We start from the raw sequence: 24,349 nt of genomic DNA, 5'->3' as shown, positions 1-24,349 counted from the left end.
TGGGACTAATTATTTTATTTAATACAAATAGTCATTAAACATTTTGAAATTTTATGGATAATTTAAATAAGTTTGTTGGGAGTTAAAATTAAAAATCGAAAATAAATAAATAAATAATTGAAAGCCCTAAGAAAAGAAGTGTTGGTTTGTGAAGAAACGTCCAATCCCCCACTTCACGTACACGTCAGGGACACTGTATGCTTTTATTTTTCTTTTAATTATGAATTTAGTATCCAATAAGCTAAAAATGGCTTTATATTATTTGAATATGTTATAAGCTTAAATCATTTAATCCTTCCCCCACTAACTCTGTCTTATCCTATTGCTTCCTTTGATTATTAACCTAAACTTTATTTAATCAACGGAATATTTCTCTTTTAAACAAATCCAAACCAAATCCCACTCTTTCCTTTTTTTTTTCTAATTTATTGATTTGATTAATTCCATTTCTTACCTTTCCAGCACCTTCATTTCAGTCATGACACACTGTTTAGTGTCTAACTATAATACTATTTGTAACCGTTTAAGTTCACCGTAGGTAAGCTAACTTTTTCTTCTAAGCTTTCTATGATGTCCCACATGTTGGGGAGGAAAACAAAACACCCTTTATAAGGGTGTGGAAACCTTGGATCTAGGTCGTTACAAATGGTATCAGAGCCAGACACCAGACCATGTGCCAGCGAGAAGGCTGTCCCCGGAGGAGTAGACATGAGACAACGTGCTAGTAAGGACGTTGGCCCCAAAAGGGGTGGATTTGGTGGGGGTCCCACATCGATTGGAGGAAGGAAAGAATGCTAGCGAGAACGCTGGGTCCTGAAGGGGGTGGATTGTGATGTCCCACGTTGGTTGGGGAGGAGAACAAAACACCATTTATAAAGGGTGTGGAAACCTTCCTTTACCAGACGCGTTTTATGAGGGGAAGCTCGAAAGGGAAACATTACAATTCTAGTTCCATTTATGAGGTGTTAAATTTGTTTTCTAGAGGGTCGTATAATTTAAACCTAAAGTAAAGTAAATGAAATTAAATTAGAAAGTGGATATGTACAAAGCTCCATCACTTTCATACATAAAGTAACACAAAAATTTTAAAGGGAAGAAAACAAAGAAAGAAAGGAAAGCAAATAAGAAGTTGGCATATAAATGACAAATAAAATCAATGATACCGACTATACAAAATTATGTCATTAATTTTGATTTAATGTTATTCTAATTATATGTGATGAAACGAAGCTACCAAAAAAGATTAAAAAAAAGGCATATGAACATATATACATAAATCCAACCACCAAAAAACAAAATCATATTAATATATAAATTTATATATTTTTTCTGTTCTCGGTTGCAGCTGTTAAAGGTGGTTCAATTATTAACAGAAAGGCTTTACGATGGGTGGCATTCATGGTTGGACAGTCAAAAGGGGAAGCTCAGTTTCTGCAAAAGTTGATAATACCTTTCAAACCAAACCCTAAACCATTCATTTCAGCTTCAAACATGGTTAAGAAATTAGGGTTTTAGCAAAGAAATGAGCCCCCAAATTTGTAAAATCCTCAGTTCATTAAACTTTGGAGATAAGTTATTTAATTCCTTAATATTAATTAATCACACACTTAGAGGGAACAAAGTACTCATATTAAACAATAACCCACCAGAATTTTTGTGTACTCAATGAATCCAACTTTCCTTTGTTTGGTTATTTCTTAATTTCCAGCAAGTGGGGTTGCTACAAATTAACCATCTTTAATGATTGCTTTTCTATATTTTATTTATTTTTTTCTGTCTCTTCGCTGCCCACTTTTAAGTATATTATTCAACACACAGCCAATAAAAATGGTATCAAAATCAAACCCATCAACATCTGTGATGATATAATTTAGATAATTCAGATATTGTGATTATTTTGTTTCAATAGATTACTCTTATTCTTTGCTTTACTGTGTCCATAGTTTATTTGGTGGGGGGAGAATATGAACACCCACACATGATAATTTGTGCCAATCTATGGAAGATAAAGAGGTGGATAAGGTAGTTGAGTGGAATTGACAAAACGAAGTGGTGGGTAAGTGGATAAATAATTGGGTGTAATCAAATTCTTTAATTACCAATTAGGATACATGATTATCAATCTAAAAGTGGGTTATGGGGTCATGTAAGCAAATTCACTCGGAAAATTATTGGGATGTTATTTAATGTCACTTAATTAAAATATCCTTGGAACTTACTTGAACCAAGGTTAAGTCAACGTAAAAAAGAAAAATTAACATAGTGGGATAATATTGAATTTAATTGTTACGTGACCAAATCATAGGCAAATTCATGGATCACTCGATAAGAATGTGGAGCGAGGACTTATGTGTATGTATTGGAATAGGGCTAAACTATTTTGGTACTCAATATTTCTCTACATCTAACGAGATGAGTTAACCTCGGGATGCTTTACTCCTAACCCCACGAGATTTCGAGATGGAGCTTAATCTGAGTCTCGATTAAGAACCACGATGACATGCAATGATGCTTGCTTAATTTGTAATTTGTATGCCTCGTTTTTCAACACATACATGGTTTATACACATACTTATTTCATTCATTGAGATTGGGGTAGCTGGTTTGAGGCAGTGTTAGAGTACACTAAAAACTTAGTAATAATTATGTATGTCCCTAAAAGGATTTGCCAATTAGATGACGTATATGAAATGACCCAAAATCATTATCATAATTGAAGAGAATATAATGAAGTTATTGGAAAAGCCACAACCATGTTTGAAAAGGAAAATTAAAGAAAATGGGTGGGTGACATATCAAATTGGTAGAGCAGGAGTAGTCTTCCCGCCAATTATTAGATTTTGTTGTCATGCTTTATGTTAATGCAGATAAATAATTTTACTTTTTGAAGCACTTGCTTATTTATATAGATTTATCAACCATTCAATACGACGCATATATCAACTCGGGGGCATTGGGTATGTCTTGTCATCAATAGACGACTCAAACATTCCTCTCATTAATTATGTTCATAGGAATGAAACACGAAGAACTAAAGTTGAAGCCTTTAGTTTAGTAGGCCTCTTGCTAAGCTCGAATCCTTGGACTCTTGATAGAGATGGTAACATGGGATGTCACCTCAGATTCATTTACTTAGTTAAAGACATTAAATTTGTACGAGTTAAATTTAAAGGAAAAGAGAAAAGGGGGGTTTGAAGATGGGTGGTGAACTACTGTGTGAGAGCATTTGATTTGGGAAATGGGTCCATTAGGGGGTTGTAAAGTTGATGAGGGTGGGGCATGCAGCATGTGGCCTTGTCCTGAAATGGAACAAAACATAGAGGAAATTTGATTTGGCTCCTTCTATTAATAGACACTCAAAAGGACACAAAGGCCAAACAAGAATTCACCATCATGTTTCTTTCCACCCTCTCTGCTCAACAACAGTAGAAAACGATAATTTCCAATGTTCAATCACCTTCATGGATTCCGATCGGATACTCAAAAGAGCCTCCCACCATTGCTAGCATATCATATCTCCTTTGGCACAACATTCAAAAAATAAAAAACATTGTATTTGCTTGGCTAGGTAGAAGGGTCTTATCTTCTACGGATGAATAAGGTGGTTCGAAGTACACATAATTAGACTACACAATGTAGCCTTTATTACTCGATTTACATATAGGCATACTATCGAAAGTGGGAAGATTTTAAAAGAAAGAAGCAGGTACTAGTACGACATCCAATCAAAACAACCAAAAGTAAACATCCAAGGAAGTGCACTGATCATAGTGAGTGGTGGGAATCATAATCAGCATATTGTGTTGTGTGTCCATATAATGGAATGTATGTAGATATCGACCCCCTTTACTCTTCTGTGTTTCGAACGCCAATGACAAACAAATCTGATTTGCAGAAATTTCGAGGCCCATTTTCATGTTCTTTTTCTTCCTCAGAGGTCTCGAGTGCAGTTTGAATTAACCGCCAACTTTTTTTTTTTTTAATTACTTTCAACAGAACAGAGCCTTTCTTGTCCTATCTGATTTCTCCCGCGGCGGATGGTTTGATTTCTTTGCCAATGGTAAGGTAATGGATCTATGACTTTCCATCTACTGTTTTCTCTGACATATTCAAGCACAATAAGTTGAGTGCTACATTCTTGGTTAGACTTTCTCATCCTTTTTGGATATCCAGGCTATTGTTCCTATAAATGATAGTACTGAGTTCCAAACTTCATAAACTACTTCAGCTGTCTTCAAATCTTGCTCAAACTGCAGTTTAGCAACTATCTTTATGAAAATGTGGTTTCCTAAAATTGAAAAACAAAGGCAGCATGTAATTGACCTCTTCATCTCAAATTATTGGCTCAATATATGACATTAGCCAAGCGGAACCACCTAGTGGTTAGCCTCCAACCTGGGCAATAGAAAACTAAGCCAAAACATTAGCTTTCTCGCCACATGAAGATAAAAACTAAGCATCAAACTCCTAGTGTAATAGAATGCAGAGTAGACCATTTTGTACCGGTCCTCTGTGCTTCCTGAAATTTCACTATCAATATATCCCTCGGCTCATATTGTTCCAGCACAACAAAGCTATGTCGCCCAAAAGTTTAGGGGGTATTTATCTTTTCCATCTGCTAGTGTACTATTTGAGACCCCATTTTGCTGAAAGCATACTCCAAACTCACATGGGCAAGGCATCGGTAAAAGCCAGGCTTCCCCAAGAATCGGGAGGGCCACAGAGTCATACTATTCAATGTATTATGAACAATTGCCATCTCCAAATTCCCACAAGACAAGGACCTGCTAGAGTTGGAAGAAAACATGGGGTCAAACCAAAAATCAAGAAAGTCGATCAACCAAATTTAATAACAAGAGATGCATGATAGATTGGGATTGATTAAAATAAATTAATAGTGATGTTTTCATGTTGTGTCAACCACTCTGAAACAATCATGCATTTTCCCAATCATAAGAGAGAGGGATATCAGGGGTTATGGAATGTGTCACAGAAGGCACCAAACAAGGTGGGGAAGAAGACAAGAACAGAATGGAGTGGCGTATTGCACCAAGGAGAGAGGGAGAGAGTTGCTATGTGTGGAGGATGAGTCAGTCACCAATAAAATGAAAAGAACAAATGCGATAGCGCACTCATTTCCAACTCAAGGGAACACATACTTTTTTACATACTCTAGTTGAAAGCAGAGGGCAAGGGTTGCATGACCTGAAGGGTGCGATTCCCTGACTCCATGTCCCACCACCGGCCACCTGGGTTATCTCCAAAATTCTCTTTCGATTCGTAGTCCAACCTCCCACCACCGCGGTGCTACTAGTGGATTGCTGTCTTTCACCCGCTTCGCTTTCCCACTTCCAAGATTGCCTACATCATCTAAAAACGATAAAAGGAGAACAAACAGCAGTGCATTAGATTTACTGCTCATGTTATTTACTGCTCATGTTATCAAAAGGGCATGATCTAGCACCCCACGCCAGACGCTGCCTACGGCCTTTTTGTAGGCGGTTTACCACCCCGGACAACGGCACGAACTTGAATACTCGTACCACTGGAGTGCTTGCGCCGATGTTAAGTTAAAAGATTACATATCCAAGACAATTGCCTTAAGCAACGATGTCTGAGTGAAGGTTATTATTAAAAATAGCCAAATCCTGTAAAAGGTAATATTTAGAACGCATCATCACAACATAACTTGGTAATCAATCTTATACAGGATTAGGAAGGTGAGGCTTTTCTCTCCGAGGATGAAGACCATGAGTTGAGGTTCAATGAAACAAATCCAGGGTAACCAACATCCTCTTGAAATAAACAGGAAATTCTCAAACGATGCTCCATTAACAGTTTACAATTTGAGGAGCCTAAAGTCCGTAGTTTCAAGGATTCGGTTGGTGCAAACAACCAATTCTAAGGCCAATAATTTAAAAGGAGTTCACATAAAACGACATTACCTACCAATAGCAATATAACGTTATACACCCAAATAACTAGTTAGTCACTGATGGCTTGAAATGTAGAAAGATACAACTCCGAACAGAAGCTAAATTGTAAAAGCTATAGTGCCATACAATGGAAGTGAAAATAGATCTCAATAATGTGTTCTGCAGGACGATCATTTTCCCCTGAAATTTGAAGGGAAAAAAAGGTTAGCTGGGGTAAGAGAAAGGGAGAGGAAGGGCAAGTTCAATTTCACTTACGTGTTCATCATTAACGTAATGTTGTCTCCTTTGAGGAGAATCCTCCCTGAAGGGGAAAGAAAAAAACAAAGAAGGCATTTTAGAAAACCATTGAACTAGAGAGAAGGCAACAACAAATGAGGGGGAAGAAGGCATACCGAGTGTTTTTTTACTCTTTTTCTTAATATTTACTTCCTCGGCGTCATCGAGAACTAAATTCATGTACTCATCAAATCCCTGCACGGTCAAGAAAATATAATCAATTTAAAGATAACACCAATATAAAGGAAACAGCTTCTTCTAACTGCACCTCCCTTATAAGTTATAACAATAACATTAATTAGTCAAAACATAGGTAATTACAACAAACGATGAAACAACAAAATTAAAATTTTCTAGTACAAGATAATCATAAACATATTACTGCATGTATATTACAGAACTGAGGCATATGAGCTAATAGTTGAGAAAACTACAAACTATATATTATAGAAAACTGGGAAAAAGTAGACGTCCAAACAACAATTTATTTGCGGGAAGGAACAGTTTCATGGACTGTATGAAATTATAAAAGAGAGGAAAGTGAAGCCCAAGGCCAAGGGAAATATCTACTCAGCGATGAAAATGACAATCCTAGCAATGGATCTAATAAATGAAAAGATAACCAGGATACTGAGGTTACACCACAATCTTTGCAGCAGAGTGTTACTCCCTAGTTAGCTTGTTGAACCAGAGAATGAAATATATCAAAAGAAAGTGATCCAGACAAGAGATTACTAGCAGTAGAACCACTCCCAATGTTTTTCAAAGTGTATTTTGAACTCTGTGGCTATAGCTTTTACTAGCTTAGAAATTAGAAGCAATAGATGCACAAAAGCATCTCAGAAGAATTACATCGCAATAATCGTGAAAAGAAGTAGATGAATAGGACATGAAATATGCTACTGCATTCAAATTCAACATTTCAAAAGTCAAGACGCTAAGACTAAATTCACTTAGTTCACATGAGGAATAATGAACCCAAAATACTTGCTGACTGAATTCTGAATACAACGTTCAACCCCTGGTGGTAGGAAAAGTTTTAGGATGCACAAGTCACAATATTTCATAAATTGATGAGGATAATCCCGCACGAAAGAGATAAGAATCAAACTTAATTGAGTAATAGAATAACACGAGAATAAACTAACTTCATGTAGGTGTCGACAGATGGAAACCAATCCCCAGGCAAGGGGATATCTCTTAAGAAAAGTACTATTCAAGATTTGCTCCAGCAACAGAAGATGAAACAATTTCATACAGAATACTGCAGATCACAGAGGTAATTGACCATTGCGCTCAGAATTATTTGAGGTTTCAGGGAAAACAGAGTTCCGACCAGAGAGTTTGATCAATTGGACAGAATACTGAGATATAACTCTATGTCCCACACCTCTACCTTATTACATTACAAGATGAAGACAACTACTACATCATACACTGGCTAAGTTTTGGAGGAAAGAGATGCAGTACCTCTGATTACCTTAAATTTCAACTACCAAAGCTCAACAAAAAATGAAGACTATGCGATGCCTCCATTGTGAAAACTTATTCTAGGAAGGATGAAACAGGAAATTTCGGATGAGCTGGCGGCCTGCTTACATGTTCCTTTCTGCTGAATGTTTTTGCCAATTTGGCTGTTTTGTGAGGTTTTCTGAAATTAATAAATAGAATAGTTTTTTCTTTTGGGTATTTGCTGTTTGCTGTCTTTTGTTGAGTTAAACACGTCCATTGTAAGGCTGATACCATACAAACTCTAGAAGGACCATTCTAATGATAACACTATGGTCCATTCCCATTCCTAGAGCAAGTTTGCGTGATAGCCACATAAGCATCAATTTCAAGCTATGTCCAAGATTTTGCCCAATTTCCTGCATAACTCTCGATGGCAGTGTAAAATGCAACCAAACTACTGAAGCACAATCTTGAAGTCATGCGAATTTATTTTGGGGCAAGGATTAGGTTCAAATTCAACTAGTAACAAATAAGCCGCCTACACAACCAAATTTGTTTGAACTCTAGAAACTATGCACAGATCCACAATGTGGAGTAGGAGTTTGAGATCCTTCGTCAGGATGATATAAACCAACGCATCTCAATTCATATAATATGAACTTCAAGGAAGAAGAACCTCGTTCATTCTTAGATGGTTACAAATTTTTGGTGAACGAAAATATAGAGTAACGGTGGTTCATTAATATATTTTAAGACTTTTATTTACTTTAAGGTTACATTTACATAGTGGCTAATTATGTCATAAAGTAGGAAGGTTACAACTCTTGAAATACTTCATGGAAGGTCACGAGTTCATTTTGAGATTATATAAAGTCATGTATGTTCATTCTGTGGAGTAATTTGATTCTCAAATCATTTGAAATGAAGTCAACTCGATTTTGGAGTTTTAGCATTTGTGAACTAGGAGTTTGCATATCCGAAACGTTTATGAGAGTCCTTAGATTCAACTAGCTTGAGTTACCACACAGGACGTCTAAGAACTTTTTAACACATTCATGTCCTGTGCTCCACTAAAACCACAGGATTTCTGTAAGAAGGATGTGGGAGAGTAAATTGCATCCAACTATGAATTTGGAGCATCTATAAATCATGAACATAGGCCAACAAGAAAAGTAGAATGCAGTAAACCCATTTGAAAATCAACAAGAGATCAACATATACGGAAACAGAGGCTCTCAATTCATATTACATTAATTGCCAATATATAAAAAAAGAATTGTAAACCAGCAAAAAGTAAAACCTTACAATAATTCGGCCCTCGATCCTAAGGTCCTTTTGCTCAAACAGCCAAATCTGAATGCGAGCTTTCTGCATTTATTTCAAACTCGAATTAGAAAAACAAATTAGACCAGAAAAGCCAGGTGCGATAATTTTTTAAAAAAAGAATGGAGGAGTAACTTCTTACACTTTGAAGAAACCTGAATATCAAGTTCTAGTTCCAGAGAAGCACCGGGATCGAGAGGGAAAAGACAAAGATACAGAACCCATCAGTAAAGCACAGAAATAGTTTAAAGTCAGCCCCAAGTAAAAGCAACAAAGGAAGGGAGATGAATAGATACAATACGTACAATGGGCTGGGTCATAATCCTCTGCACTTTGGTGCTCGCCATGGCTATCAAAATTGGTTAGGAGGTGAGAGGACCTTGCCTGTTAGACTTCCAGGAGATGCGAAACGAAACCCTAGAGAACGCTTCTTGAAAGTGGAAGTACCCCGCGCTTTTTAGGCGCGCCCTAACGAATTACGAATTAAATTTTAAAAATTATTCTTAAATATGTTTTGTTCCAATAATCTTTAAATCTTTAAAAAAAAAAAAAAAAAAAAAAATCAAATCAAATCACGTTGGATCTTTAAAAATATTATATTTTTATTATTAAAATTTAGAAAAATAATGGTTAATAATTTGTATAATAATATTTATAAACTGTAAAAATATTCAAAAATATTTTTCTCTCTTTCCCACACATTTAAAAAACATATTCTTATCATTAAGGTTTTATGGAAAATGTCAAAATTTCTACTAATTCCATTAACATATAAATGATTTATATATATATATATATATATATATATATATATATATATTAACGTACAATGAGTTAAATTTCTCCGAATTTTTACTCAAAATTTAAAACTCGTATATTAGGAAGAGGTTTCCATTCTTACCGGAAACTTTTGTTCCCCTCACAATAGTAAATAAATTAAAGTAATATTAACACACGTAAAAGTATAACTGCACTAACTAAATTAACCGATAGTTGTCTATTAGCAGTAGCATAACGACACATCACATTTTACCTGGATATGAGTATTGATTGATGTCTTCTATATTGCTAATAAACTCAAAATAATGTTAAAGGAACATAGATTGGTAAAAGCTTTCTATTAACGACAAATACATATATTAATAGTCTATTTGATTCGTTTAGCTGGTAAAGTATGTTCTATAGCTTAGAGTCAAATTTGGTTACGTTCCTTTTAATTAATAAAGCTTCCAACTTACAAGTTGGGAGGAAACACCCCTGACTGACGTGCTGTTGAGAAGTTAATTATATTAAATGACCATGTCGTGATAATTAAATTTTAAAAAATAAATAAAAACGACAACTTCTGATGAACTCTGATGTTTATTATGCAGGAAAGAAACTGCGAAATCTCGCAACCGTGAATTCATGAAAATCCAACGCATGAAAAGTAATTAAATGTGTTCGATCAAAAGTCATCCAAAAAAATGGTTAGTTTACTGATGCGTTCATGCACTAAAGGCTTAAAAAAATGAAGAACATGAAAACCCCATTATTCAACATCCTATTAGCATTAAAAAAAAGTAGCACTGGGAATAGATTATTTCCTTAAATATGCACAAAAACCAAGCTTGATTCCATTCATTAGAAATTTCACAAACTTCGAGTTCGACATTAGAATTGAAAATTATTTCCTGCGTTTCTACAGATCTTACCTAATTAAATGATGCCCAAATCGTAGGACTTTTTCCAAGAAATTACTAGATACGGTATCATTTGACCACCGAAAATTGACTCAAATACCTTGCCATTCATCCATCGTTATCTACGTGCGTAGGAGCTTCCATCACCAATTAATAAACAAAATGCAGCTTTTTTCACCACTTACTCGAAAGCTTAACGTAGAAAATGAGTTGCAGGTAACTCTGTGCTTGGACCATTAACTTCACAACTACTTCACGCGGTGACGCTTGCCGGTGGATACAATTTCCCCAGAAATTGCATAAATGGTATAGAGTTGTAGTAATTGAAGTTAAAATAACCCCCTTTTTTTTTTTTTTTCCAGGAAAGAACCATCCAAATACAGAAACAGAAGTCAAGGTCTAGAGTGACCTATTTGCAACCGTTTGATCGATCGATTGTGAAAAAGGATATGACTTTCTAACTGGGTTCTTTTTACATATTCTTCCAGATATACCATGCACGAAAATTCGTGAAAATTCAGTGGGAAGAAGGGACTAACACCGTTTGAGCAGGGGAGTGTCGCTATAAATGAAAGAGGGGTAGAGGAGCCGGAAGACACTAACGAGAAATGGAGATGAAGGGGATGAGTAAATTACGAGCTCCATTTTGGTTGATTTGGGGTTTGTTGATTTGGGTTGGGTTGAGTTGTGCGGCGAAGATTGATGGGGAAGAGGAGGTAATGAATGAAAACAGGACAGCGGTGAATTTCATACATGTAGGGGCGGTTGTTGATAAGCTGACTCCGTCCATCGGTGGGGCTGCAGAAAAATGCATTCAAATGGCACTGACGGATTTCTATGCAGCGCATCCACATTATCGCAACAGATTGATTATGCAGATCAGAGATTCACAGGATGTGGTCGCCGCAACGTCGGCTGGTGAGGTTTTCTTTGCCCTATTTGGCTTACTTTTGTTCGGACTAATGAATTTTGAACGTGGCTCGTGACCCTCGTCGAAGCTGGTTGAACAAATATCTTTATTTCGATTGAGAATCCGACGGAGTCAGTCGGAGGTTGTTGACGGTAGGGAGAGAGGAGGGTTCTAAATATTTTTTAAAAACTATTTCAAGGTTGTTCATAATTGGCTACTACAAAAATTATTAAAATTGCACTCCAACTAATGTTTCAAAAGTTTTTTTTTTTTTTTTGTTTTTTTTTCTCAATTGATTTATGCTCATATCATGAAGATTTAAATTGTTGAACTTATTTTAGAGTAAATTTTCCTAATTATTGGCAATATTTATATTTCACACTTGTAGAGAACACGAAAGCTACTAATGTGACATTCCAAGGAATATCATGCTAGCAATGTATTATATATTATTTCACAAGGTTGGAAATAATATAAGTTTTGAAATAAAAGACCCATGTTCTAAAAATATACATTTTCCCTTAATGTCAGAATTGTATCCTAATTTTAAGAATAAAATTTCAGTAAAAACATATTTCAATAACTATTCTCCCTCTTTTTAATTAAAAAAAAAAGTGTCAATAATATTTTTAAATTAAAAAAAATTATAAAAAATACTGTTTACACTATTTACTTTTATATAATTTTTTTTACCATCTAAAGACAAAAACTAGACACCTTTTATATTATCTTCAAAAGTTTTAATAAGCTATTTTTTAAAAAAATTTAAAAGTGGTTTTAAAGTTTTAAAAAAAGTTTCGAAGGTTATTAACAAAGTATTAATCTAAAACTTATTGAGTTTAAAGTTCAAAAGTTAAAAAAAATAAAATAATAATAACAATTTACCTCTAAAATTAAGAATATTAGTATTTTTGAATTTTTGAATTTTTGATTTTTGATTTTTTGAAAATTGAAGGGTATTATTAAAAATCTAAAAAAATTAGTATATTTTTTTAGACTTACCATTTGAAAGATATTTTTATTAATTTAGTCATATTTATATATACTATATACTCTCATATTAATAAAATAAATGATGTGGTAATTTAAGGCACTACACCATGTGAGATTAAACTGGAACGAGTGTGAGTTAGAGTTGATTAAAAGAGAGATTAATTTTCACTACTTTAAAAAAGTTTAGAGTATGTTTAATAAATAAGTGACGTGGATAAGATTAATGGTTGCAGTGGTGGATTTAGTGAAGAACCAAAAAGTGCATGCAATAATAGGGCCAGAAAGTTCGAGCGAGGCAACGTTTATGATAAAGCTAGGCGAGAAGGTTCGCGTGCCAATCATTTCATTTTCCGCCACCAGCCTCTCCATTTCTCCCTCGCACAGCCCCTTCTTCGTCCGAACTGCCCAAAACGACTCGTCTCAGGTCAAAGCCATCACCGCCATCGTCCAAGGGTTCGGTTGGCACGAACTCGTCCTCATCTACGAAGACACTGAATATGGCAAAGGCCTCATCCCTTTCCTCACCGACGAACTTCAACAATCCAACATTCGAGTCCCTTATAAATACGCTATTGCTACCTCCATGGATGCGTACCAAATTTCGGAACAGCTCAACATGATGAAGAACCGGCAGACTAGGGTTTTCTTGGTGCACGTCACTTCTCCATTTGGCTCTGTTCTGTTTCCGCTTGTGGACAAAGCGGGGATGATGAGTGAAGGCTATGCCTGGATTCTCACCAACTCTCTTTCCAATTGTCTTGACGCCATGGATCCTTTGGTTATCAAATCAATGGAGGGTGTTTTAGGTATCCGCCCCTATTTCCCTGCTTCAGAAGCGCTGGAGAGTTTCAAAAGGAGATGGAAATGGTCCACGCCGGAGCTTAACATCTATGGCTTGTGGGCATATGACACCATTTGGGCGTTGGCTACGGCGGCTGAGAGGATAGGGGAAGGGAACAATCTACGGTTTCTCAGGGGTCAGGGTAGTGATGTCGAGGGGAAAACCGATATTGCGAATTTGGGGGTTTCGGAAGTGGGTCCGAAGCTGTTGAAGGAGATGTTGAATATCAAATTTCAGGGTTTGAGTGGGAATTTCCACTTGGTAAATGGGCATTTGCAGCCCTCGGCTTTTGAAATTTTCAATCTGATTGGGAGAGGAGAGAGATTGATTGGTTGTTGGAGTCCTGAAAAAGGCATTTGCCGAAACATATCTGATACAAAACCTACTGAAAAATATTCCACTTCAGTCAGTAAGCTGAAGAAGATAATTTGGCCTGGAGACTCCATAACTGCACCAAAAGGCTGGGCTGTGCCTGCAAATGGAGAAAAAATCAGAATAGGAGTTCCCAAAAAACAGGGGTTTAACGAGTTTTTGGACGTGACTAGAAACCCTCTAACGGGGGAGCTTAATTTTTCTGGGTTTTGCATAGACGTCTTCAGGGCTGTTGCAGATGCCTTGCCTTTCCCTTTTCCTTATGAATTTGAACTCTCCAGGGATGAAGCTGGGGACAGCTCTGTTATTTATGATGACCTCCTCCACCAACTCAACGAGAATGAGAAGGTCAGTGCTCTCCCATTTTACTTTAATCTCAATTATTGCTTTATGGCCATGTCCAGCAATATGTCCCAGAATTTGCGTCCATAGCTTCTGCTCTCCTTTGACTACCAACATTTTTCAATGTTCCAGTCACTTGGACAAGTTAAAATCTGATATCCAAGTTAATAACACGAGCTTTTATATTTAGTATTATAAATTCCTTATATTCCTATGTTCACATTGGACTATCAACAATGCATTGAAGTAGGGAGTTATATACTAATTTTGATGAATTGAAGGGTTGACGCTTATCTTATGTTTGGTTTTTTTTAACCTTTTGGGTACGAGAAGAAATTCGATGTGGTCGTAGGAGATATTACGATTGTGGCCAGCCGAGCAAATTATGTAGATTTCTCATTGCCATTTACCGACTCGGGCGTGACAATGCTCGTTCCAGTCAAACGCAACTTGCATCGTAGTATGTGGGTTTTCTTGAAACCTCTGAGCTTGGGTCTATGGCTTACGACCATAGCAGTTTCCATAGCAACAGGAGCTGTTCTACTGATCTTGGAGCACAATGGAAGAAGTGAATCGTTGCATCCATTGAATCTACTCTGTTTAATCCTCTGGTTTCCCGTCTCCTCCATGGTTCTCCCTGAAAGTAAGCCCAATTTCTTTCTATATGGTTGTCGGATTGAGAAACAATAAAATTGAAGTTCCCATTTTGTTTTTGTTGAACAGGACAAATAGTGACTAATACACGCTCTAGGTTTGTGCTTGTGGTTTGGTTGTTTCTGGCTTTTGTCCTAATGCAGAGTTACACCGCAAGCTTGTCTTCAATCTTAATGTCAGATCAGCTACAGCCCAAGTATTTTAGCGTGAGTGAACTTATATCCAAGGGCTACTACGTTGGATATCAAAAGGGTTCCTTTTTAAAATCTATGTTGATAGAGCAGCTGAAATTTAATGAATCCAAGCTGAAATCTTATGCAAACGTTGAGGAGTATCGGAAGGCATTGTCCAAAGGAAGTCAAAATGGGGGTGTTGCTGCAATCTTTGATGAAATTCCTTACCTGCAGGTTTTCCTTACAAAATATGGCTCCGATTTCACTATGGCTGGACCTAAATATCGAACAGACGGATTTGGCTTTGTAAGTGTCTCTTAAACAATATTCAAAGTTTCTCAATTCGTATGTGCACCTGATGATTAATAGTCAAAGGGACAAAAACAGAAACCATCCCATTGCTCAAAAATCAAATTTTGCTTTTGCTTTGGCCTAAAAGTTGAGTTCTTGACACCATGTAACTGAGAATGTGTTATTATTATGTGAACAGGATCTGTTCTATTAGTTGTACTACTTTATGTATTATTATTATAGTGGTTCAACTTCAACTGAAGTTGCTTGTTAATTTCAGGCATTTCCACTAAATTCCCGGTTAGTACCTTATGTATCAAGAGCAATATTGAACGTGACAGAGAGCGAGAAAATGGTGGCAATTCAAACAAAATACTTTGGAGCTGGAAATCAAAATGAAGACAGCTCAATCTCCTCCCCGAACAGTCCATGTCTAGAGGCATCGAGCTTCGGGGGCCTCTTTATAATCACCGGGATATCGCTGCTGCTGGCTTTGATCGGCTCAAAAACCTTCATCTGGCAAAAACCTGCCTCAGTGGCAAAGACCTACTACAGAAAATATGTGTCGTTTCAGCAGCATTTGCATTCTGATGTGAAGGATAAGGTAATGGACGACAGGTTGAAATTGCCAAATACTAACACATTGGAGACTGTTTCAGCTGGTGCGGATCATGGCTGCCACGATGGCTGTTCGAGTCCCGCAAAACATGTCACAGAGAGCACTAGCTAGCTTTAATCTTCGATCAACACAACTTTTCTACACTTAAAATAGCATTCAAACAACCATTTTCATATGGGAATCGCGCCAGATGATCATAGATTTTAACTGGGTCAGTTCTAATGCTTTGATCTTCCCAATTAAAGTAATCAATCTAAGTCTCACTTTCAAGAACAAAATCCCCCCATGGAAGAAAAAAAAAATTATGGTTCAGTTCATCTAGTCGATTCCAGCAACTTGTTGATCTCAATCTGATATGGTCAACAGACTTGATTTCTGTTATTTCTTCCATTCCCACATTGATTGAGATTGTTTCAAGAAACAAAAAGAACTAGATGAATAGGTCCAGGTCATAAATTCTAGCGGTTGGTTGGATAGGAATTGAACTGAAGATGATACAGTTCGACATGTTTCTCCTGAAATACTTTTAAATACAGATCAAGTTTTTAGTCCTATCTGCAAAAATTATGTACATCTGAAATCCAAATACTAGAATCTCTGTCTATAGATTGAGTGTATTGCTTGTTATATCGTATCATCATACAATCAAATACGCAACTACGTTTATACATGCCGTGATATGTGATATTTGCCTACAAACATGTAATGCAAAATTTCCAGCACAATTCGGAAAAGCCATTATGTTGTAATGTCCAGCGCGCAGGTACGTCCGTTTAGTCATCTTTATATTCAAGTAATGTGTCCGTGAAAGGTATGATTTCAGTCTTAACCATCAATATTTCTCAGGCTGCGCTGGCTTCCTTCTGCAAGCTGCGTTACTGCTTGCTCACAAACTGGGTTAAGAAAATCAATTCTTCATGACCTCCCTGAACGGCAAGGCCAAAGCCATTATTATGACAAGATTATCCGCCCGATCATGCTTGTCCAAAGTATGTTTTCCATCGCTAATCTCTCTACTCCATAGACATTACATCTCTTATTGCTTACCCATTTACCATCTTTGATCATGAATTGTCATCAAAGTTTTGGAAGAAAATTCTGATTTATGGCGAATCATTGTACATATGGGTAAATATAGTTGCTTTCTATGGTGTCTTCATATAAGACGCGTTTGAATCAAAGAATAGAATTTGCATCTGATATGTCCATAATCACATATAATGAGGTACATTATTTGTTGAAGTGCATTATTCTTATGTAATCTGTAAAATATTCGTTATTCCCAAATTTCATTGGGAATGTTCAAGATGGTTAGATAATTTTTACAGTCATCTAGATACAAAATAATTAACCATGACAATGGATCGACTTGTTAAGTCCAAGTTGGTCGGCCCAAAACTCAAGACTCCAAAGGAATTTGATAGTAACTGAAGTAGTTCAGGGTGCAGTAGGAGAAGGCAGAATGAGTGAAAATTATGAGGCCCTTCTAGTGATTTATATCGTGTTTTAATATTCGGAGTATTTAGGTTGTTGTAGGCATAGGCAATAAAGTGAAAAGGAAAGGGATCCTGAAGACTTTGTGGAGATGAACATGAAGAGAGGTACTGAAAAGAGAAAAGTTTGACTTGTAGATGTTTTGGGGAAGGCAGCTTTATGGGCGGCTGTTGCGCAGACGCATGTTTCCGTTTCAGCTTTCCTTGTTTTCCTTCTCTTACCCTCTTGGTTTGCTACGATTTAGCTTTCCCATTGGCAGCTTTTGTTGCCTTTTTTAAGGGTCGTGCTCTGCCTTTTTCAACTTTAGTTTCCTCTACCTTTACACCCCCTGAGAATCAGAATCTCTTACATAAGAACAGAAAGCGCACCCACACTCACTTTTAATTCCACCCCTTCCACACAAACTTCACCACTAATAAATGTGTGTTGGTATTGATTATGCCGACAAGGGGTTGGGTGTTATTGATTGCTGAGGATGAGGAAGGAAGTTCCACAGCCCCACACAGACTTCACCACTAGATAAAGCATGTCTGTCTCTTTTGCAAATGTATCTAAAAGTGTATACCATTGATGACCTTTTTGAAGCTTGTATTAGAAGTATAATAGATTATTGTTGATTAATGTTTAGAAGAAAAGTTGAATCATTTAGTCATTTTGAGTATTAACAATGTTATCATCAACTCAAAGAGGGAAGTTGGATTGTAAAGGAAGGCCTTTTTGGTGGCTTTTTGTATTTGATCATCTCAAAAGCAACACAACTTAGCTTTATTCTAAAACCATAGAAAGGTAGTGGTGGGGATTGGATTGGATTGGAGAGAAAGTCCACATGCTTTGGATGCAAGAAGCTACCTAAACTTTTTAAAGGCGATGCTTCTCAAATTTCCCTCAAACTTTGCAAAAAGTACTTTTATTCCCTATCTTGAAGTTTGACCTTCATCCAACAAAAGTTACCATATTGCCCATCCATATTGCTAATTCTTTGCCAGAAATCAAGTGGGGTTTGGCTTTTTTGTGGCGTAGAAGAGTTTAGGTCTGATTGTTGGGTCCCCGATCATAAATTTTGGAGGTCAATCTTTTCGCTATCAGCTATCACCTTTGGAAAGCCATGAATCATAAATTTGAAGAGTTAAGCCGTGTCTTTCGGTTCCTGTTTATAAAAAAAGAAGAAAAACATGAAGTTAATATTATGTAGTTTTTATTTTATTTTTTAATATGAGGTTTTTGTTATTTTGTTGCGTGCAAATAGACTCTTCTTTCTAATTATTATAAGTAATAATGATTTTAAAAGATATATAAACAGTACAAAAAGAAAAAAAAGAGTTGTGAATAATTGCCATTTTAATAATTGAAAAGCAAGATGGGTCCACTAATGAAAAGGGTGGGAAAAAAAGGAAGGTGATAATTAAATTAAAAGGAAAAGGAGAGGGGAGGGGGAGTGGATAAGAGGCAAAAGCTACACAAGTTTTGAAAAAATTAATAATTATAGATACATGCCGAAAGGCATAATGACGAGAGAAAGACAAACTATATTGTGATCTTTTGGTTAGAGAGAGGAATGAAATATTTTTTTTTATAAGAGTGTGAAAATATATTCCTAATATACGACCTCACACTTTAAATTTATTGTGTGTTAAAGGGTTTAGATTAGATATTTGATAGAAAAGGAGTGGATGGAGATTGAGAAGGGGTTAGGTCAAAGTGAAAGTAGATGGAATCAGGTGGCGAATCTGGCTGACCAAGTCAAATCGTGTGGGGGGTGAGGCGAGGCCAACTCGGAGAAACCATATGGCGGCAAAGTGAACCAAACCCGAAGCCGCGTTCAATACCTTTTAATTTGTCAAACCTAATTAATGAAACAGCACTTCCCTTTGTTTCCCCACCGACCTATTTAATTCTAACTCACCTCCCCCAAATATTTTTCACATCTTTTCTATGACATTTTATCTAATATCTTGGTATATACACCGTTTGATGTCTAACTCTGATACTATGATTTTTAAACTTAAATGGTACGATAGAAAATGGAAGTGGCGAGCTTTAGCTGTTAGTAATAATTTAAATGGATGAGCAAAAGTGGGGGAATACGACAAAAGAAAGAAGGATATGATTTTAAATAGTTTTATTGTGAGGGAGTAAATCTGTCATTTGGAAGGCATGAAAAGTTAGGGAAGAAGGTTCATGTGACAGGAGGGGGCATCTAATCATCTAAATGTTACCTTTTTGGGAGGTGGAATTCTACCTTATAAAATTGCATTTAACTCATTATTTAATTAATTTTAAAAGTTAAACTGGAAGAACTCACAACACAGCACAACACGACAGACAGACAGGAAACTAAAGATAGATTGTAGATGGGAAATGAACCGAGTAGTCTACTTGTCTTACTTTTCAGCAACTTCCATCACCCTCTCTCTCTTCTTCTGGGTGCGAAGCTCTGAATTTTCCTCACTCCTTCATCCTCCTCTCTGCTCTCCAAACAACATATATACAACACAGGCATCAGATTCAATGGGGATTTGATTTTCTTTTCTTTCTTTTCTTTTCTTTTAATTGGTTGAATTTGTAAATCAATATAGATTCTGGAAATGAGAGCCGGGCTTGGTACGATTCTGCAAACTCTGACGTCGGAGGCCGCAAGTATTTTGAACCAGTCAATTGCCGAGGCGGGTCGCCGTAACCATGGCCAGACTACGCCGGTCCATGTGGCTGCAACTCTGTTGGCTTCGCCAACTGGGTTCCTTCGCCAGGCCTGCATCAAGTCCCATCCCAATTCATCGCACCCACTTCAGTGCAGAGCTCTCGAGCTCTGTTTCAGCGTCGCTCTTGAGCGATTACCGACGGCCCAAAACGTCTCCGCCGGCTCAGAACCACCGATTTCCAATGCGCTAATGGCAGCTCTTAAACGTGCTCAAGCTCACCAACGTCGCGGCTCTTCCGAATTGCAGCAACAGCCCATGTTAGCGGTGAAGGTTGAGTTCGAGCAGCTAGTTATATCGATTCTCGATGACCCAAGCGTCAGTAGAATTATGCGGGAGGCGACCTTTTCGAGCCCTGCTGTTAAAGCTACGATTGAACGGTCTTTGAACTCGTCGGCATCTGTGGTGAATTCGTCCCCTATTGGATTAGGTAGCTACCCTTCTCCGATGCCTAATCGGAATCTTTATTTGAATCCACGGCTGCATCAAGGAAATGTTTCCCAATTGGGTCAACCGAGAGGAGACGAAGTGAAACGAATCATGGATATTTTGCTCAGAACGACCAAGAGAAATCCAATCATAGTTGGGGATTCGGAAACAGATGCAATGGTAGAAGAATTTATCAGGCGGATTGAAAAGAAAGAACTGACTGAAGGGCCGCTGGAGAATGCTGAGATTATATATTTGGAGAAGGAACTTTCATCAGATGGAGCACAAATATCCACAAAACTTGAAGAATTGGAAGATATGTTAGCGACCCGAATGACCAAATCAAATTGCGGGAGCGTAATTCTAAACTTGGGGAATCTAAAATGGTTGATTGAGCAGCCGGCGAGTTCTGTTGCCCCAGGTTCCGGCGTGGTGCTGCAGCCAGTTGTATCAGAGGCCGGCCGCGTTGCCGTTCAGAAGATTGGAAAGCTATTGATGAGGTTCAGGGAGGAAACTTCTGGCCGGCTGTGGTTGATCGGAACTGCTACTTGTGATACCTTCTTGAGATGCCAAATCTATCATCCCTCCATCGAAAATGATTGGGATTTACACGTTGTTCCCATTGTGGCTAAAGCCCCTCGTTCTGGGTTATATCAAAGGTATATTTTTTATTCTTTATCCTTTTGATTTCACTAAGTTTATTGATTGTTATGCTATAAGATCTTTTGGGGCATCGCAGAAATCAAGTAAAAGCTAGAAAATTTAGGCATGGAGTTGTAGAGCCCTTCTTTCCCAGAAATGTTTCTGTGATTATGTTACTATTGTTTGGAAATGATTTCGTTCATTTCTTTTGTTCTTTTCAGTTGGGTATTGAGTCTCTTTTTTTATTTTGTTCATTTAGGCTTGGAACAAAGGAGATTCTAGGAAGTTCAACTGAATCATCGTCGCCATTGAAGTTCTTTCCAACTTCTCCCATTACCCAACTGAGACATGAATCTGAGACGCTAAATTCTGGTCCGGAAAAAACTTGCTGCCCACAGTGTATGCACAAGTATGAACAAGAACTACACAAACTCATGAACGAGGAGTCTGAGAAATCTTCTTCAGGAGTCAAAACCGATAGTAATCACGCTCTTCTGCCGCACTGGCTGCAAAAGGCTAAAGCTGATGCACCTAATGCCGAATCAATTGATTCAAAACAGGTAACTTAAAGACTCAAATTTAACTACAACCTGATATGTTACCTTGCAGAGTAAGTTGGATAAATTATGTTTGTGTTTTACTGCAGAGTAAGGACCATGAATTGGTAAAGCAGAGGACCCGAGAGCTGCAAATGAAATGGAACCATACATGCTTGCGCCTTCATCCCAATTTTCATCAGCCAAACTTTTGCAGTTCTACAGGAATCTCGACAATGGGATTATATAGCCATAACTTGCTCAAGTCACATCCCTGTCAGCCTAGGCTAGAACTGAATAAAAGCCTTGGAAGAGCTCTAGAGCTGAATATGAATCCACAACCCAACCAATCATCTGACAACAGCACAATACGAACGGAATTGATTCTTGGGCAAGGAAAGCTATGGGGTAGCATTCCTGAACAAACACATGAAGACATCACCAAAGAATTTAAATCTTCAGGACCAGAGATGAAGTCTCCTTTGGTCCTTCAAAGCGCCAAACTGCTTGGTATAACAGATGTTGATTCATACAAGAAGATCCTTAAAGTTTGTATGGAAAAGGTATGGTGGCAGCGAGATGCAGCATCTGCTGTGGCTAACACCATAACTCAACGCAAATTGGGCAACAGGAAACGTCATAGTGCTGGATCAAGAGGAGACATTTGGCTATTATTTGCGGGGCCTGACAAAGTTGGCAAGAAGAAGATGGCATCAGCTCTTTCAGAGCTGGTATCTGGGTCCATCCTGGTCACAATTTGTCTCGGTACGCAACGTAATGATAGAGGATTCGCCAATAATTTTCGCGGGAGAACGCCGTTAGATCAAATTTCAGAGGCTGTTCGGAATAATCCATTTTCAGTGATAGTTCTTGAGAACATTGATGAAGCAGATGTTCTATTTCGTGGGAGTATAAAACGGGCAATAGAAAGCGGTCGGCTTACTGATTCCCATGGCCGTGAAATCAGCCTTGGTAATGTTATTTTCATCCTTACAACTGTCTGGCTACCTGACGATCTAAAGTACTTGTATGATCATAATAGTCTTGGAGAAAAGGAGCTTGCAAATTTAGCTACTGAAAATTGGCAATTGAGGTTATCTCTATCAGAAAGGCTACCAAAACGTCGAGCAAATTGGCTTTGTAATGAAGAAAGGTCTACAAAAACCAGGAAAGATACAAATCCAGGCTTGTTTTTTGATTTGAATGAGGCCGCTAATACAGAGGACGACACTGCAGATGGGTCAAACAATTCAAGCGACCTCACAAATGATTATGAAGATGAATATGGGCTGAGCAAGATGGAATCAACCACAACTTCACCAGTGTTGAGTGAGCTTCGGGAAATCGTCGACGATGTTATTATCTTCAAGCCAGTCAATTTCAATCACTTAGCCTGCGACATTAAAACTTCAATCAATGAAAAATTCTCCAGCATTATTGGAGAGGGAGTCTCGATCGAGTTACAAGACCAGGCTGTTCAAAAAATTGTAGCTGGGGTATGGTTGGGGGAAACTGGTTTAGAAGAATGGGCAGAGAAAGCACTAGCTCCTTGCTTCAACCAACTCAAGACCTGCTTTCCAAAAACAGCAGGCAGCATGCGAGACAAGTCAGTAATGGTTGCTCTGGAAGTAGACCGTGAATCAGGCAGCGGAAGCCAAGGAGATGGGCTACCAAGTAAGATCAAAGTAGTGACAGCAGTAAATGGGTGATGAGAATACTTTCATTATTTCAACTTCTTGAGAAGCTTGTATATATGCACATATAGTTTTTCCCCAAGGCTAGGAGAGGGAAGGTGTTTTAACAGCTTCTAGATAGGCCACAAACAAATAGTTGATAAACAGAAAGCAGAGAAGGAGATTGATAGGGAGCTTCGACAAAACAAAAAACAAAAAAAACAAAAAAACAGGATCTTGTTCTTTCTTTTCCCCTTGGAATTATTTAATTCAATTGCGTTCACCTCCATCCAGTATTCTCTGTCGTGGGTCTTCCTCTCATGAGTTCCAAAATGTAAAGAAAAAAGAAGGCATTGTTTATTTGCAGGTGCAATGATATGGGTCAAATATGGAAATGACAAAGATGAGCGAAAGCTTTTGTGTCCTTTTTGGCTCAACACTTTGTAGGCGGAGTTTTGGTTAAGGACTCTAACGCGGATTCAAAGGGCAAAAGCCAAAATATTATTGACGTGAAGTTGCGTAAATTCTGAAAGCTCGGCCATTTTGTGTGGCTGATAGTGGGAGAATAAGAAAGCGACAAAGTGAGAGGAGCGTTTGTTTCCTTTGCTTCGTGGCCGCAGCCGCCGCTTTGTGTTTCTTCTGCGTTCAACTTCATACCCTCTCAGATTCAAATTAAACGCCACAGAAATATTTGTGTGGGAGTCCCCCATGACATGTTGTCCCTCTTGGAATCCACATGTTTAGTTACCTATTATCGATGTAAATGGGAGATATGAATTCAATGACTTTGTTTCATGTTGAATGCAATATGTTTGGTGAAGAAAAGAAAACATCTGCATTGATTATGACAATTAGTTTTTTCCAAAATTTTTAATTTTTCATCCTAGATTTATCATGTTTATGACATTTTCCCTCCGGGGCAGTCGGCTTTGCTCATGGCTGTACTATCTCCATGCTTCGGTAACTTCCTATGCCCAAGATTCGAAACCTAAGTTCGATACTTGATGGTCTCGAC

At 37.6% G+C, this 24,349-nt stretch overlaps 3 protein-coding genes across 4 annotated transcripts; 2 read left to right on the top strand and 1 right to left on the bottom strand.

Moving 5' to 3' along the window:
• Positions 1-5,674: 5,674 nt before the first annotated feature.
• On the bottom strand, positions 5,675-9,467 carry LOC111792255 (small nuclear ribonucleoprotein E-like). The gene is made up of 6 exons (XM_023673611.1): positions 9,293-9,467; positions 9,130-9,156; positions 8,970-9,032; positions 6,329-6,407; positions 6,192-6,237; positions 5,675-6,116 (listed from the first exon to the last, which is right to left on the bottom strand). The coding sequence occupies exons 1-6, from the start codon at positions 9,332-9,334 to the stop codon at positions 6,107-6,109; spliced, it is 267 nt and encodes an 88-aa protein (XP_023529379.1). The 5' UTR covers positions 9,335-9,467; the 3' UTR covers positions 5,675-6,106.
• Positions 9,468-11,225: 1,758 nt separating this feature from the next.
• LOC111792979 (glutamate receptor 2.2-like) lies at positions 11,226-17,064 on the top strand. The gene is made up of 5 exons (XM_023674620.1): positions 11,226-11,587; positions 12,806-14,133; positions 14,461-14,770; positions 14,851-15,260; positions 15,526-17,064. The coding sequence occupies exons 1-5, from the start codon at positions 11,278-11,280 to the stop codon at positions 15,973-15,975; spliced, it is 2,808 nt and encodes a 935-aa protein (XP_023530388.1). The 5' UTR covers positions 11,226-11,277; the 3' UTR covers positions 15,976-17,064.
• On the top strand, positions 16,771-24,185 carry LOC111792978 (protein SUPPRESSOR OF MAX2 1-like). Of its 2 annotated transcripts, none has more exons than XM_023674618.1 (4): positions 16,771-16,853; positions 19,935-21,142; positions 21,385-21,685; positions 21,772-24,185. In XM_023674618.1, exons 1-4 carry the CDS (start codon positions 16,782-16,784, stop codon positions 23,368-23,370), a joined length of 3,180 nt encoding a protein of 1,059 aa, XP_023530386.1. In that variant the 5' UTR covers positions 16,771-16,781; the 3' UTR covers positions 23,371-24,185. The 2 variants fall into 2 exon arrangements, with proteins under 2 accessions (XP_023530386.1, XP_023530387.1); XM_023674619.1 differs by lacking the exon at positions 16,771-16,853 and adding an exon at positions 19,562-19,782.
• Positions 24,186-24,349: the final 164 nt, after the last annotated feature.

The sequence above is a fragment of the Cucurbita pepo genome, chromosome LG04 (assembly GCF_002806865.2).
Source record: "Cucurbita pepo subsp. pepo cultivar mu-cu-16 chromosome LG04, ASM280686v2, whole genome shotgun sequence".
Classification (NCBI taxonomy): Eukaryota; Viridiplantae; Streptophyta; class Magnoliopsida; order Cucurbitales; family Cucurbitaceae; genus Cucurbita; species Cucurbita pepo.
The sequence above is the reverse complement of the archived record's forward strand: the minus strand, read 5'-3'. Positions and strand labels throughout refer to the sequence as shown.